Source organism: Coregonus clupeaformis, chromosome 20, assembly GCF_020615455.1.
Source record: "Coregonus clupeaformis isolate EN_2021a chromosome 20, ASM2061545v1, whole genome shotgun sequence".
Classification (NCBI taxonomy): Eukaryota; Metazoa; Chordata; class Actinopteri; order Salmoniformes; family Salmonidae; genus Coregonus; species Coregonus clupeaformis.
This window is the reverse complement of record NC_059211.1, coordinates 22,292,528-22,308,732: the sequence shown is the minus strand read 5'-3', so window position 1 is coordinate 22,308,732 and position 16,205 is coordinate 22,292,528. Positions and strand designations below refer to the sequence as shown.

Below are 16,205 nucleotides of genomic sequence, written 5' to 3'. Positions count from 1 at the left end.
GTGGCGAATCGCATCTCTGCATGTCTGGCAGACATATCAGTATGGATGACGGATCACCACCTCAAGCTGAACCCTGGCAAGACGGAGCTGCTCTTCCTCCCGGGGAAGGACTGCCCGTTCCATGATCTCGCCATCACGGTTGACAACTCCGTTGTGTCCTCCTCCCAGAGTGCGAAGAGCCTTGGCGTGACCCTGGACAACACCCTGTCGTTCTCCGCTAACATCAAGGCGGTGACCCGATCCTGCAGGTTCATGCTCTACAACATTCGGAGAGTACGACCCTGCCTTACACAGGAAGCGGCACAGGTCCTAATCCAGGCACTTGTCATCTCCCGTCTGGATTACTGCAACTCGCTGTTGGCTGGCCTCCCTGCCTGTGCCATTAAACCCCTACAACTCATCCAGAATGCCGCAGCCCGTCTGGTGTTCAACCTTCCCAAGTTCTCTCACGTCACCCCGCTCCTCCGCACACTCCACTGGCTTCCAGTTGAAGCTCGCATCCGTTACAAGACCATGGTGCTTGCCTATGGAGCAGTGAGGGGAACGGCACCTCCGTACCTTCAGCCTCTGATCAGTCCCTACACCCAAACGAGGGCATTGCGTTCATCCACCTCTGGCCTGCTGGCTCCCCTTCCTCTGCGGAAGCATAGTTCCCGCTCAGCCCAGTCAAAACTGTTCGCTGCTCTGGCACCCCAATGGTGGAACAAGCTCCCTCACGACGCCAGGACAGCGGAGTCACTCACCACCTTCCGGAGACATTTGAAACCCCACCTCTTTAAGGAATACCTGGGATAGGATAAAGTTATCCTTCTACCCCCCCCAAAAAAAATAATAATAATTGTAAAGTGGTTATCCCACTGGCTATAGGGTGAATGCACCAATTTGTAAGTCGGTCTGGATAAGAGCGTCTGCTAAATGACGTAAATGTGCCCTTGAGCAAGGCACTTAACCCTAATTGCTCCTGTAAGTCGCTCTGGATAAGAGCGTCTGCTAAATGACTAAAATGTAATGTAAATGTAAGCCTCAGTCAAAGCATCCTTAAGATCAATAACGAAGATGTCCAAGGCATAGGGGTAGATATGGTGAAAATTCCACCAAGCCTGACGGATAGCTAAACGTTTTTCCAGTCCTCAGATCTATAAAGCGCTCCCTAGGGGTCCGGCCGTGGGTCGATCTGTCTTCCATTAGCTAAGGGCAGTGGGGTGATCCTCACCTTCATTGTGGTGTCGATGTAAGGGTCCTCAGCTCTGGCTGCCACTGCTGTACACCTCACGGAGAAGCACTGGAGAGCATTCCTGACAAACACAGGTATAAATTAGGGCCCTGTGTTTTGTGAGATCATGTGACACGCCTGGATTTTCACCTTTATTTAAAGCTTTTTCATCAAACTGTCCCCTTTTCTTTTCATGTCAGATGGTCCAGCACCGTCCTCAGAAAATTGCTTTCATTTTAGGTGGAATTCTCATTTCTGGATCAGGCTTCAAATATAAAGATAAAATCTTGCTATGTCACATGATTGCGCAAACACAGTAGGGTTGGGCGGTATCCAGATTTTCATACGGTCATACAGTTTCTGTACCATACTGGGGTATACCAACCAACCCAAAAAAATACCACGTTTTTTTTTTATGGTATTGAAAATCACAGTCGATATTTCGAAATATACTGTTTATACCATATACCGGGGTATCACCTAAGTCTAAAAACACAGGGCCCTAAGTTAGATAAGACTACCAGTGTCATGGATTTCCTTTACCGTCTCTAGATGCCCCGCCCTGTCCTGTCCTTACTTTGTGATGATGTGGAGGAAGAGGTCAGTGAGGACGGCCTGCTGGGCCTTCTCTGGATACTGATAGGCTGAGACCATCTGAACCCCGCCCCTCACGCTGTACAAGTAGCCCGTCTTGGGCAGCGAGAAGAAACAGAACACACACGTCGGCTCCACCCCTCTACCCCCCTCCACACACACTTCCTGGTTACCTGGTTGTCAGAGAGAGGAGACCAATGGAACAGAGAGGGATGAGACGTGAAAGGTGCTCCTACTTTACTTTAAGTGTCCCTCATACCTATGTATTTACACTACATGTTAGTTCCATAGGTAGGGAAAGAGACATGTATTTAGAGTAGGGACATTGAGGTTTCTGCATTATGATGCATTTACATGACACTACAACATTCTATGGCCGCCATGTTAGCTACATTGTCTCACGTCAGATGGTGTCACGCCTCCGCGATGCTCGTCCCTCAACCCATCTGTCTTGTAGGGCGTGAAACTGATAATCAAATTTGAATATTGACCATCCGCCATTCAGAAAATGAAAACATAGTCCCTAATTTCTGATATCACTGCGCTCTCATATGACTCTCCATGAAATAGGCAGAATAACTAGCTATCTAAATTACTACAAAACGTTGTGACAGTGATTTAATAATTTGCAATTGTGAGAAAATTAAAAACTAACCGGTGGTTATCTCCGGTACAAATTCTGTGCCAGGACGTTAGTCGCCAGTGCAGTGTCTTGATCAGCTGTGTAGCTAACTGTTGTAGCTAGTTAGCTTACTGACACAGTTAGCTAGCTAGTCAGCTAGCTCTTCCTTCACTGACATAAAAAGCTTGCTTAGCCTGTTTAAATTACCCTGAAGTTGTAGACATGCAGCCCCACAACTAAGAAGAACTGACTTAACAGAAATTGGTCCATAGATCAGCATGTTTCTCCGCAATCCTATCGTTGGGTCACCTGAACATAGCAGCTAACTCATGAACAGCGGCTTCATGAAAACTCATAATAATGTGAGCATAATTAGCACTACTAGCTAACTACAGTAGCTTGCTAGCTAGCTTTTGTTGGAAGATTCAACATTGTGTGTGCAGCACTAAGTAGGTAGCTGGTTGGTTGGTTAGCAGCATCGTTTCAGCTAACGTTAGCAAGCTAATGTTAATGTTGGACAAATTTATGCTAGCATTCGTGCCCATTGTCAAACATTAGAAATACTGCTCATTGAAGCACAATAACCCTTAGTTAAATTGACATATTTATTGTTTTAGGTTGGATTAATTAAAAAGTTGAGGCAGAAATGGAGTTCAGCAATGTCAACTAGGTAAGACTTTTGAAATGTTAGACAGTACAAACAACTTTCGAGCTATCCATTACCCTTTGCGAGATATGAGACAGATCAGTGCAGGTGGAATCGGCGTGCTATCTGACGTAAGACAATGTGTTAGCTCAACATTAACATTACATGGGGAATATTTAAACAATGCTATGTAACTGTATGTCTAGAATTAGAACACTTAAATTCTAAAAGTTGGCCTAACTCTCTCTCTATACACACACACACACACACACACACATACATACATACATAGCTCTGGGCAGGGACAGTGTAATGAGGTTCTGACTCACTGGTGAACACAGGGTGGAACTGCAGGGAGTGCAGGCGGGTCTCCTCCACACTGCAGCCCTGGAAGAAGTCTGGAGCAAAACGCCTGGACAGGGGAGACTCAATATGATGAGACCAACACCTAGTACAACCACACACACACAGACGACACAGACACAGACACACACCTGTATAAGATATAGGTGATGGCGAGGTTGCCCCTGGCCTCACTCTCCATGCCGGTCCACTCCAGAGAGACCTTGAACCCACAGTCCTTGGCCCTGTCCCCCAGCAGCTCTTGGTGCTTAGGGAAAATGAAGAAGTCATCCTGATCATGGTGACCAGCCAGACCCTCTCTCCTCACCTCTGGGGAAAACAACACAGTCAGACAGAATATACAACCACACCATGTTTGGTGAAGTACTGTATGTAGTATCTGTAGCATCTGTAGCATCTGTTTTCACGTGTTACCCGTCTCGTTGTCCTGTTCTGCTCCAGTGATCATATCTTTGGGGACCAGACTGTGGTCCTGGGGCTTCTTGTCAGTTGACTTCTGGGTAGGGGCGGCACCAGGAAGTCTCTCCAGCTTGACCACCAGCACCTCCAGCTCTACCTGCAGGGCAATGTACCCTGCACAGATCGCCACCTGCAGGCAGGGAGGGCAACGTTCATAAATACTATTACAGAACATTTTCTATGCAAAGTTTGCATGACAGAATAACCTTCCCTAACTTAGGAGCGGCAGGTAGCCTAGCGGTTAGTAAGGTGAGCCAGCAACCGGAGGGTTGCCAGTTCGAATCCCAGGTCAGACGGGAAAATAATTGGCGGGAAGTGAGCTGGCAACCGGAGGGTATCAAATCCTAGATGCCATTGCCTGCTTTTGTGCCATGGAGCAAGGCACTAAATCCCCTGCACCTCTCTAAAACCTGTATATGTATTTGGTACATGGTATTTTATTAGGATCCCCATTAGCTGTTGTGAAAGCAGCAGCTACTCTTCCTGGGGTCCACACAGAACATGAATGGACAAGAACAGCTCAAGGACAGAACTACAAACATTTGCATGTCAATACATACAAACTATCTAGGTCAAGTAGGGGAGAGGCGTTGTGCTGTGAGGTGTTGCTTTATAGTTTTTTCATTCATTCATTTGAGCAATATTGGCTCTATATAATACTGTACGCTTTCTTGAATTTGTTCTGGATTTTGGGACTGTGAAAAGACACCTGGTGGCATGTCTGGTGGGGTAAGTGTGTGTGTCAGAGCTGTGCGTAAGTTGACTGTGCAAACAATTTGGAATTTTCAACTGTGATGTCACGAGAGGCTGTGTCCTGGAGGGACGTTACATCCCCCTGAGGTGGCTGCAAACCCAGACAGCTATGGCTCCATCTGCTGGTATGGTCGGGAACTCCACCCCTCTATGGCCAATCTTCCCACGCAGCTGAAACAAATCAGGAGCTGATGAGCTGAAGGTTTGGGAAGGGAAGAGAGACAGTCTCCAACCTGGGCTCTCTGGAGGACAAGAGGGCTGCACGTCCACTTCCATGAGGAATATAAGGATTTGGAGATACTTACCTTTGGGAAATACTCACCTTTGGATATATGCACCTGTGGAAATACGTGAGAGACATTTGGAAGGACTTTTTGCTGGGTGGGCCACTAGCTGCAACGTGGACTACAGTAAGGCTGGGGAAAAGTTATCTGAGCGAGTGAGAATTATGATTTTGGATGTGGAAGAGACATCCCTGAACTGTTAACCCTTAAAGAGCCACAAGAGAACAGAATTTTGTTATATTTTCGTTAATTTCCCAAGACCTTTAATAAAATCCTTGTTTTGTTTGAACCTGGTCTCCTTGCACTACTTGAGCAATCCCGCTGAAAGCTGTGTAGCCTCTCGTGACGTCACAGATGGTGGAGAATACAGGCACGCTCAAGCGTTAATAGTGCATGTCAGAGGAGGATACCGAAGGTTTGATCACCCAGTTTTCCAAGTTGGCCGTAGGCTCCCCGCCGACTGAAATGGAGGACATATTGAAAGCCCTTGTTGCTGGCCAGCAAGCCCAGATGCAAGCAAACGTGGCTCTCTTGGAGGAGCAAAAGAAAGCCAACCTTCTGAAGGCAGAGGAGTTGCAGTTGCAGAGACAGAGGGTGGTCCAAAATACCCGCCCAATAAAGGCAAGTGACTTTATATCTAAGATGGGAGCTACCGATGACATTGAGGCATACCTGCATGCATTTGAGGCCACGGCCACTAGGGAAGCCTGGCCCAAGCAACAGTGGGTTGGTCTGTTAGCCCCCTTTCTAACCGGGGAATCGCTGAAGGCTGTCCGGGACCTGGGCCCTGACCAGGTTACTGACTATGATGCCCTGAAGTCTGAGATCCTCAGCAGATATGGACTCACAAAGTTTGGTATGGCCCAGCGCTTTCACAGCTGGACCTTCCAACCAGACCAACCTCCTCGGGCACAGATGCATGAACTTGTCCGAATCGCAAGGAAATGGCTGGATCCGCAGAGGAATACAGCAGCGGCGGTGGTGGAGGCCGTTGTGGTGGATCGTTACCTCACGCGCCCTGCCTTATGAGGCAAAACGGTTCATCAGTCAACAGGCCTTGACCACGGCTGATCTGACCGTGGAAGCTGTGGAAAAGTACCAGGCCACAGCGGAGATGCTGAATGCTTCCCGAAAAGACCCCAGGAGTGCGGCCCCACCACAAATGGGAAGAACCCGTCCAAAAGGACCCCAAGGTCTCGAACCCAGCCACGTCAGGACTTATCCCGGCTCCAGGGGGAGCCAGAAACCAGGCGGGTCCAAGAAGAGTACACCAGGAGGGGGAAACTCGACAGTGTTACCGGTGTGGGGAGATGGGACATATCTCCTGGCAGTGTGGGAAACCAGCCGATGAACCTATGCCCACTGCGGAGTCCTCCAGCTCAGCACCCACACACCGTTTTGCCTCGCTCTTGGGAGTCGTAGATGGCGGCCCAGATCGACCCCCCCACCTGCCCGGTAACTGTGAATCACCATGATGTGGAGGCCTTACTGGATTCTGGTAGCCGGGCCACCCTGGTGCGTAAGGATTTGGTGGGCCCAACGTGTCTGACCCCGGGGAAAGTCCTCCCAGTTTCCTGTGTCCATGGGGACACCAGAGAATACCCCATTACTGAACTTACAATGACCAGCACACGGGGAACCATACACACGACGGCGGGGGTGGTTGATTCCCTCCCCGTCCCTGTCCTAATTGGACGAGACTGCCCAGCCTTTTACCCACTCTGGAGAGAGTCTCAGGAGAGGATAACCCGAGTACCTCGGAAACGGAGAGGCAAGACTCATCCTGGGAAGGCTCCGGTGCAATCCTCCGAATTACTCACTCCCGCCCGGGCTCTGATAGGGATGGCAGGTGCCCAGACCGACACAGAGACGGAGCTACAGAATCTGGACAAAGAACTGTCTGGTCTGAAGGGGACCGCTGAGAGGTATCGTTTGTTAAAGCAACAGTTAGACATGAAGACAGAAGAGTTAGATATCCGCCAGGCTAAACTCCAACAGAGCTCCTTCCCTAAGCAACAGGAGGAGCTGGAGAGGCTGCGCAGGACCATCGAGGAGTGTGAGGAGACCCTGCGCAGTAGTAAGGAGGTCCAGAAGAAGGCAGAGGAGAAGTACAAGGTGTTGGAGAACAAGATGAAGAATGCGGAGGCAGAGAGAGAGAAGGAACTGAAAGCTGCTCAACAGAAGCTAAACTCTGCTAAAACCAAGGCTGATGCGTTCAGTAAGAAACTCAAGGAGAGACAACAGGAGGCTGAGTCCCTGGTCCTAGAGTTGGAGGAGTTGAAGAGAGAGCAGTCTGGCAAGCACCACGGCAATGCGGACGCCCTCTCCCGGCGTGATGCCTTCTTCGCTGCCTTTACCCCGACGAGGACGTCGGTCCCGAGGAGGGGGATGTGTGATGTCACGAGAGGCTGTGTCCTGGAGGGACGTTACATCCCCCTGAGGTGGCTGCAAACCCAGACAGCTATGGCTCCATCTGCTGGTATGGTCGGGAACTCCACCCCTCTATGGCCAATCTTCCCACGCAGCTGAAACAAATCAGGAGCTGATGAGCTGAAGGTTTGGGAAGGGAAGAGAGACAGTCTCCAACCTGGGCTCTCTGGAGGACAAGAGGGCTGCACGTCCACTTCCATGAGGAATATAAGGATTTGGAGATACTTACCTTTGGGAAATACTCACCTTTGGATATATGCACCTGTGGAAATACGTGAGAGACATTTGGAAGGACTTTTTGCTGGGTGGGCCACTAGCTGCAACGTGGACTACAGTAAGGCTGGGGAAAAGTTATCTGAGCGAGTGAGAATTATGATTTTGGATGTGGAAGAGACATCCCTGAACTGTTAACCCTTAAAGAGCCACAAGAGAACAGAATTTTGTTATATTTTCGTTAATTTCCCAAGACCTTTAATAAAATCCTTGTTTTGTTTGAACCTGGTCTCCTTGCACTACTTGAGCAATCCCGCTGAAAGCTGTGTAGCCTCTCGTGACGTCACACAACATATTAATGTTTCTAATAAAAACAAGAAGAAGTGATGCAGTCAGTCTCTCCTCAACTCTTAGCCAAGAGAGACTGGCATGCATAGTATTTATACCAGCCCTCTGGTTACAATGAAGAGCAAGACGTGCCACTCTGTTCTGGGCCAGCTGCAGCTTAACTAGGTATTTCTTAGCAGCACTGGACCACATGGCTGGACACTAATCAAGATAAGATCAAACTAGAGCCTGCAGGACTTCCTTTGTGGAGTGTGGTGTCAAAAAAGCAGAACATTTATTACAGACAGACCTCTACCCATCTTTACAACCATTTAATCTATATGTTTTGACAGCAACTCATTTAGTCTCCTCAACTTGTTCAACAGCCACACCATTCATTACCAGATTCAGCTGAGGTCTCGAGCTTAAGGAATGATTTGCACCAAATACAATGCTCTTACTTTTAGAGATGTTGAGGACCAGTTTATTAATGGCCACCCATTCCAAAACTGACTGCAACTCCTTGTTAAGGGTTTCAGTGACTTCATTAGCTGTGGTTGCTGACACGTACAGTGCATTCGGATTCAGACCCCTTGACTTCTTCCACATTGTTACGTTACAGCCTTATTCTAAAATTATTTTGTCATTATGGAGGTATTGTGTCTAGATTGATGATGATTTTAAAAATATTTTTAATCCATTTTAGAATAAGGCTGTAACGTAACAAAATGTGGAAAAAGTCAAGGGGTCTGAATACTTTCCGAAAGCACTGTATATGGTTGAATCTTCACCATACATGGACAAATAGGCTTTGTTTAATGCCAGTGGCATGTCATTGGTAAAAGTAGAAAAAAGTAGAGGGCCTAGAGAACTGCCCTGCGGTACACCACACCCTACATGTTTGACATTAAAGAAGCTTCCATTAAAGAAAACCCTTTGAGTTATATTAGATACATAGCTCTGAATCCACAATATGGCAGAGGATGAAAAGCCATAACAACAGTTTACAGTCAATAATATCAAAGGATGCACTGAAATCTAACAGTACAGCTCCCACAATCATCTTATTATCAATTTCTTTCAACCTATCATCAGTAATTTGTGTCAGTGCAGTACATGTTGAGTGCCCTTCTCTATAAGCATGCTGAAAGTCTGTTAAAATATGTTTACAGAGAAATAGCATTGTATTTGGTCAAACAAACATTGTTTCCCAACAGTTTGCAAAGAGCTGGCAGCAAGCTTATAGGTCTGCTGTTAGAACCAGTAAAGGCCGCTTTACCACTCTTGGGTAGCGGAATGACTTTGGCTTCCAGATAGGAGTGGGTATAGAGTCAGCTACCATCTAAGTTGTCAATGCCAGGAGGTTTGTCATTATTGATCGATAACAACAAAAAATCCACCTAACTTTACAAAATTCAAACAATGCTTTTCTTTCATTATTTTTTTTATTTTTTATGCATGAATACGATGGCTCACTGTTCGTTGTTGGCATTTCCTGCTTAAGTTTGTCCACTTTGCCAATGAAGTAATTATTAAGTTTAGTCACAATTTCTCAATTTGCAGTAAGTCAGATGTGCAGCCAGACTTCTTAGCCACTCCTTTTGCCCCATCTCTTAAAACCATTCCGGTTTTTCCAATTCCTCTATCCATGGAGTTAACAGTTCTAACAGTCAGATTCTGGTGCTTGTATATAAATAACTTGAAGAAGCAATTTCATAAATTAATCAAGTGCAGCGTCTGGACGCTCCTTATTAATCACATCAGACCAACAAATATTTTTTACATCATCCACATCTCTTATACACTATTTTCGGGCCAGCTGTCGGAACCTTGGTTCTCCTAGATATAGCCACTATAAGGTACATACTTTATGTATATATACAGTTGAAGTCGGAAGTTTACATACACTTAGGTTGGAGTCATTAAAACTCATTTTTCAACCACTCCACAAATTTCTTGTTAACAAACTATAGTTTTGGCAAGTCGGTTAGGACATCTACTTTGTGCATGACACAAGTCATTTTTCCAACAATTGTTTACAGACAGATTATTTCACTTAGAATTCACTGTATCACAATTCCAGTGGGTCAGAAGTTTACGTACACGAAGTTGACTGTGCCTTTAAACAGCTTGGAAAATTCCAGAAAATGATGTCATGGCTTTAGAAGCTTCTGATAGGCTAATTGACATCATTTGAGTCAATTGGAGGTGTACCTGTGGATGTATTTCAAGGCCTACCTTCAAACTCAGTGCCTCTTTGCTTGACATCATGGGAAAATGAAAAGAAATCAGCCAAGACCTCAGAAAAAAAATGGTAGACCTCCACAAGTCTGGTTCATCCTTGGGAGCAATTTCCAAATGCCTGAAGGTACCACGTTCATCTGTACAAACAATAGTACGCAAGTATAAACACCATGGGACCACGCAGCCGTCATACCGCTCAGGAAGGAGACCCGTTCGGTCTCCTAGAGATGAACGTACTTTGGTGCAAATCAATCCCAGAACAACAGCAAAGGACCTTGTGAAGATGCTGGAGGAAACAGGTACAAAAGTATCTATATCCACAGTAAAACTAGTCCTATATTGACATAACCTGAAAGGCCGCTCAGCAAGGAAGAAGCCACTGCTCCAAAACCGCCATAAAAAAGCCAGACTACGGTTTGCAACTGCACATGGGGACAAAGATCGTACTTTTTGGAGAAATGTCCTCTGGTCTGATGAAACAAAAATAGAACTGTTTGCTGGAGGAAACAGGTAAAGGTATCTACAGTGAGGGAAAAAAGTATTTGATCCCCTGCAGATATTGTACGTTTGCCCACTGACAAAGAAATGATCAGTCTATAATGTTAATGGTAGGTTTATTTGAACAGTGAGAGACAAAATAACAACAAAAAAATCCAGAAAAATGCATGTCAAAAATGGTATAAATTGATTTGCATTTTAATGAGGGAAATAAGTATTTGACCCCCTCTCAATCAGAAAGATTTCTGGCTCCCAGGTGTCTTTTATACAGGTAATGAGCTGAGATTAGGAGCACACTCTTAAATGGAGTGCTCCTAATCTCAGTTTGTTACCTGTATAAAAGACACCTGTCCACAGAAGCAATCAATCAATCAGATTCCAAACTCTCCACCATGGCCAAGACCAAAGAGCTCTCCAAGGATGTTAGGGACAAGATTGTAGACCTACACAAGGCTGGAATGAGCTACAAGATCATCGCCAAGCAGCTTGGTGAGAAGGTGACAACAGTTGGTGCGATTATTCGCAAATGGAAGAAACACAAAAGAACTGTCAATCTCCCTCGGCCTGGGGCTCCATGCAAGATCTCACCTCGTGGAGTTGCAATGATCATGAGAACGGTGAGGAATCAGCCCAGAACTACACGGGAGGATCTTGTCAATGATCTCAAGGCAGCTGGGACCATAGTAACCAAGAAAACAATTGGTAACACACTACGCCGTGAAGGACTGAAATCCTGCAGCGCCCGCAAGGTCCCCCTGCTCAAGAAAGCACATATACATGCCCGTCTGAAGTTTGCCAATGAACATCTGAATGATTCAGAGGAGAACTGGGTGAAAGTGTTGTGGTCAGATGAGACCAAAATGGAGCTCTTTGGCATCAACTCAACTCGCCGTGTTTGGAGGAGGAGGAATGCTGCCTATGACCCCAAGAACACCATCCCCACCGTCAAACATGGAGAAACATTATGCTTTGGGGGTGTTTTTCTGCTAAGGGGACAGGACAACTTCACCGCATCAAAGGGACGATGGATGGGGCCAAGTACCGTCAAATCTTGGGTGAGAACCTCCTTCCCTCAGCCAGGGCATTGAAAATGGGTCGTGGATGGGTATTCCAGCATGACAATGACCCAAAACACACGGCCAAGGCAACAAAGGAGTGGCTCAAGAAGAAGCACATTAAGGTCCTGGAGTGGCCTAGCCAATCTCCAGACCTTAATCCCATATAAAATCTGTGGAGGGAGCTGAAGGTTCGAGTTGCCAAACATCAGCCTCGAAACCTTAATGACTTGGAGAAGATCTGCAAAGAGGAGTGGGACCAAATCCCTCCTGAGATGTGTGCAAACCTGGTGGCCAACTACAAGAAACGTCTGACCTCTGTGATTGCCAACAAGGGTTTTGCCACCAAGTACTAAGTCATGTTTTGTAGAGAGGTCAAATACTTATTTCCCTCTTTAAAATGCAAATCAATTTATAACATTTTTGACATGCGTTTTTCTGGATTTTTTTGTTGTTATTCTGTCTCTCACTGTTCAAATAAACCTACCATTTAAATTATAGACTGATAATTTCTTTGTCAGTGGGCAAACGTACAAAATCTGCAGGGGATCAAATACTTTTTTCCCTCACTGTATATCCACAGTAAAACGAGTCCTACAGTGGGGAAAAAAAGTATTTAGTCAGCCACCAATTGTGCAAGTTCTCCCACTTAAAAAGATGAGAGATGCCTGTAATTATCATCATAGGTACACGTCAACTATGACAGACAAATTGAGGAAAAAAAATCCAGAAAATCACATTGTAGGATTTTTAATGAATTTATTTGCAAATTATGGTGGAAAATAAGTATTTGGTCACCTACAAACAAGCAAGATTTCTGGCTCTCACAGACCTGTAACTTCTTCTTTAAGAGGCTCCTCTGTCCTCCCCTCGTTTCCTGTATTAATGGCACCTGTTTGAACTTGTTATCAGTATAAAATACACCTGTCCACAACCTCAAACAGTCACACTCCAAACTCCACTATGGCCAAGACCAAAGAGCTGTCAAAGGACACCAGAAACTAAATTGTAGACCTGCACCAGGCTGGGAAGACTGAATCTGCAATAGGTAAGCAGCTTGGTTTGAAGAAATCAACTGTGGGAGCAATTATTAGGAAATGGAAGACATACAACACCACTGATAATCTCCCTCGATCTGGGGCTCCACGCAAGATCTCACCCCGTGGGGTCAAAATGATCACAAGAACGGTGAGCAAAAATCCCAGAACCACACGGGGGGACCTAGTGAATGACCTGCAGAGAGCTGGGACCAAAGTAACAAAGCCTACCATCAGTAACACACTACGCCGCCAGGGACTCAAATCCTGCTGTGTCCCCCTGCTTAAGCCAGTACATGTCCAGGCCCGTCTGAAGTTTGCTAGAGTGCATTTGGATGATCCAGAAGAGGATTGGGAGAATGTCATATGGTCAGATGAAACCAAAATATAACTTTTTGGTAAAAACTCAACTCGTCGTGTTTGTAGTACAAAGAATGCTGAGTTGCATCCAAAGAACACCATACCTACTGTGAAGCATGGGGGTGGAAACATCATGCTTTGGGGCTGTTTTTCTGCAAAGGGACCAGGACGACTGATCCGTGTAAAGGAAAGAATGAATGGGGCCATGTATCGTGAGATTTTGAGTGAAAACCTCCTTCCATCAGCAAGGGCATTGAAGATGAAACGTGGCTGGGTCTTTCAGCATGACAATGATCCCAAACACACCGCCCGGGTAACGAAGGAGTGGCTTCGTAAGAAGCATTTCAAGGTCCTGGAGTGGCCTAGCCAGTCTACAGATCTCAACCCCATAGAAAATCTTTGGAGGGAGTTGAAAATCCGTGTTGCCCAGCGACAGCCCCAAAACATCACTGCTCTAGAGGAGATCTGCATGGAGGAATGGGCCAAAATACCAGCAACAGTGTGTGAAAACCTTGTGAAGACTTACAGAAAACGTTTGACCTGTGTCATTGCCAACAAAGGGTATATAACAAAGTATTGACAAACTTTTTTGTTATTGACCAAATACTTATTTTCCACCATAATTTGCAAATAAATTCATTAAAAATCCTACAATGTGATTTTCTGGAATTTCTTTTCTCATTTTGTCTGTCATAGTTGACGTGTACCTATGATGAAAATTACAGGCCTCTCTCATCTTTTTAAGTGGGAGGACTTGCACAATTGGTGGCTGACTAAATACTTTTTTTCCCCACTGTATATCGACATAACCTGAAAGGACGCTCAGCAAGGAAGAAGCCACTGCTCCAAAACCGCCATAAAAAAGGCAGACTACGGTTTGCAACTGCACATGGGGACAAAGATCATACTTTTTTCCCTGGTCTGATGAAAGAAAAATAGAACTGTTTGGCCATAATGACCATCGTTATGTTTGGAGAAAAAAGGGGGGGCTTGCAAGCCAAAGAACACCATCCCAACCGTGAAGCACGGGGGTGGCAGCATCATGCTGTGGGGGTGCTTTGCTGCAGGAGGGACTGACATCAGTCAGGAAGTTAAAGTTTGGTCGCAAATGGGTCTTCCAAATGGACAATGCATATTTCCAAAGTTGTGGCAAAATGGCTTAAGGACAACAAAGTCAAGATATTGGAGTGGCCATCACAAAGCCCTAACTTCAATCCTATAGAAAATGTGTGGGCAGAACTGAAAAAGCGTGTGCGAGCAAGGAGGCCTACAAACCTGACTCAGTTACACCAGCTCTGTCAGGAGGAATGGGACAAAATTCACCCAACTTATTGAAGGCTACCCGAAACATTTGACCCAAGTTAAACAATTTAAAGGCAATGCTACCAAATACTAATTTCATAATTTAATTGAATTGAATTAATAATTTAAACTAATTGAGTGTATGTAAACTTCTGACCCACTGGGAATGTGATGAAATAAATAACAGCTGAAATAAATCATTCTCTCTACTATTATTCTGACATTTCACATTCTTAAAATAATGTGGTGATCCTAACTGACCTAAGACATGGAATTTTTACTAGGATTAAATGTCAGGAATTGTGAAAAACTGTGTTTAAATGTATTTGGCTAAGGTGTATGTAAACTTCCGACTTCAACTGTATGTACGTGTCTTTCGGCGGGGGTTGGGTTAAAAGCGGAAGTAAAAATGTTGTTGGATCTTGTGTGCAATTTACTAATAACGTGATCTTGATCTTCACTGCTACCAAATATAACGTTTCACAGAAACCCACCTCCTCTCTGTCCCACACGCCAGTGCTGAGAGATATAAGAGATCTCCCATACCCTACTTCTGCCAACTTATTAATAAGAATCTTTGAGTCTTCTCATCTAAATTGTGTGAAATTGTATAATTTTTAATGTTAGCCATCCATATCTACACTACCAGTCAAAAGTTTGGACACACCTACTCATTCAAGGGTTTTTCTTTATTTTTACATTGTAGAATAATAGTGAAGACATCAAAACTATGAAATAACACATATGGAATCATGTAGTAACCAAAAAAGTGTCATGTAGTAACCTTCAAATAGCCACCCTTTGCCTTGATAACAGCTTTGCGCACTCTTGGCATTCTCTCAACCAGCTTCATGAGCTAGTCACCTGGAATGCATTTCAATTAACAGGTGTGCCTTCTTAAAAGTTAATTTGTGGAATTTCTTTCATTCTTAATGCGTTTGAGCCAATCAGTTGTGTTGTGACAAGATAGTGGGGGTATACAGAAGATAGCCCTATTTGGTAAAATACCAAGTCCATATTATGGCAAGAACAGCTCAAATAAGCAAAGAGAAATGACAGTCCATCATTAGTTTAAGACATGAAGGTCAGTCAATACAGAACATTTCAAGAACTTCGAAAGTTTCTTCAAGTGCAGTCGCAAAAACCATCAAGTGCTATGATGAAACTGGCTCTCATGAGGACCGCCACAGGAATGGAAGACCCAGAGTTATCTGCTGCAGAGGATAAGTTAATTAGAGTTACCAGCCTTAGAAATTGCAGCCCAAATAAATGCTTCACAGAGTTCAAGTCACAGACACATCTCAACATCAACTGTTCAGAGAGGACTGTGTGAATCAGGTCTTCATGGTCGAATTGCTGCTAAGAAACCACTACCAAAGGACACCAATAATAATAATAATAATAATAATAATAATAATAATAATAATAATAATAATAATAAGAGACCTGCTTGGGCCAAGAAACACGAGCAATGGACATTAGACTGGTGGAAATGTGTCCTTTGGTCTTGAGTCCAAATTGGAGATTTTTGGTTCTAACCGCCGTGTCTTTGTGAGACGCGGTGTGGGTGAACGGATGATCTCCGCATGTGTAGTTCCCACCGTAAATCATGGAGGAGGTGGTGTTATGTTGTGGGGGTGCTTTGCTGGTGACACTGTCTGTGATTGATTTAGAATTCAAGGCACACTTAACCAGCATGGCTACCACAGCACTCTGCAGCGATACGCCATACCATCTGGTTTGGGCTTAGTGGGACTATCATTTGTTTTTCAACAGGACAATGACCCAACACACCTCCAGGCTGT

General features: G+C 45.1%; 1 protein-coding gene across 6 annotated transcripts in view; it reads right to left on the bottom strand.

The window, feature by feature from the left end:
- The window catches only part of hps3 (HPS3 biogenesis of lysosomal organelles complex 2 subunit 1), a 44,331-nt gene that overhangs the window by 16,017 nt on the left and 12,109 nt on the right, over positions 1 to 16,205 (bottom strand). For all 6 annotated transcript variants that reach the window (XM_045205393.1, XM_045205392.1, XM_045205391.1 and 3 more), the window contains exons 3-7: positions 3,853 to 4,027; positions 3,570 to 3,747; positions 3,405 to 3,487; positions 1,791 to 1,980; positions 1,214 to 1,295 (exon numbers count right to left, since the gene is read on the bottom strand). In XM_045205393.1, the coding sequence (XP_045061328.1) occupies positions 1,214 to 1,295; positions 1,791 to 1,980; positions 3,405 to 3,487; positions 3,570 to 3,747; positions 3,853 to 4,027 (708 nt within the window). The remainder of the gene's footprint in view (positions 1 to 1,213; positions 1,296 to 1,790; positions 1,981 to 3,404; positions 3,488 to 3,569; positions 3,748 to 3,852; positions 4,028 to 16,205) is intronic.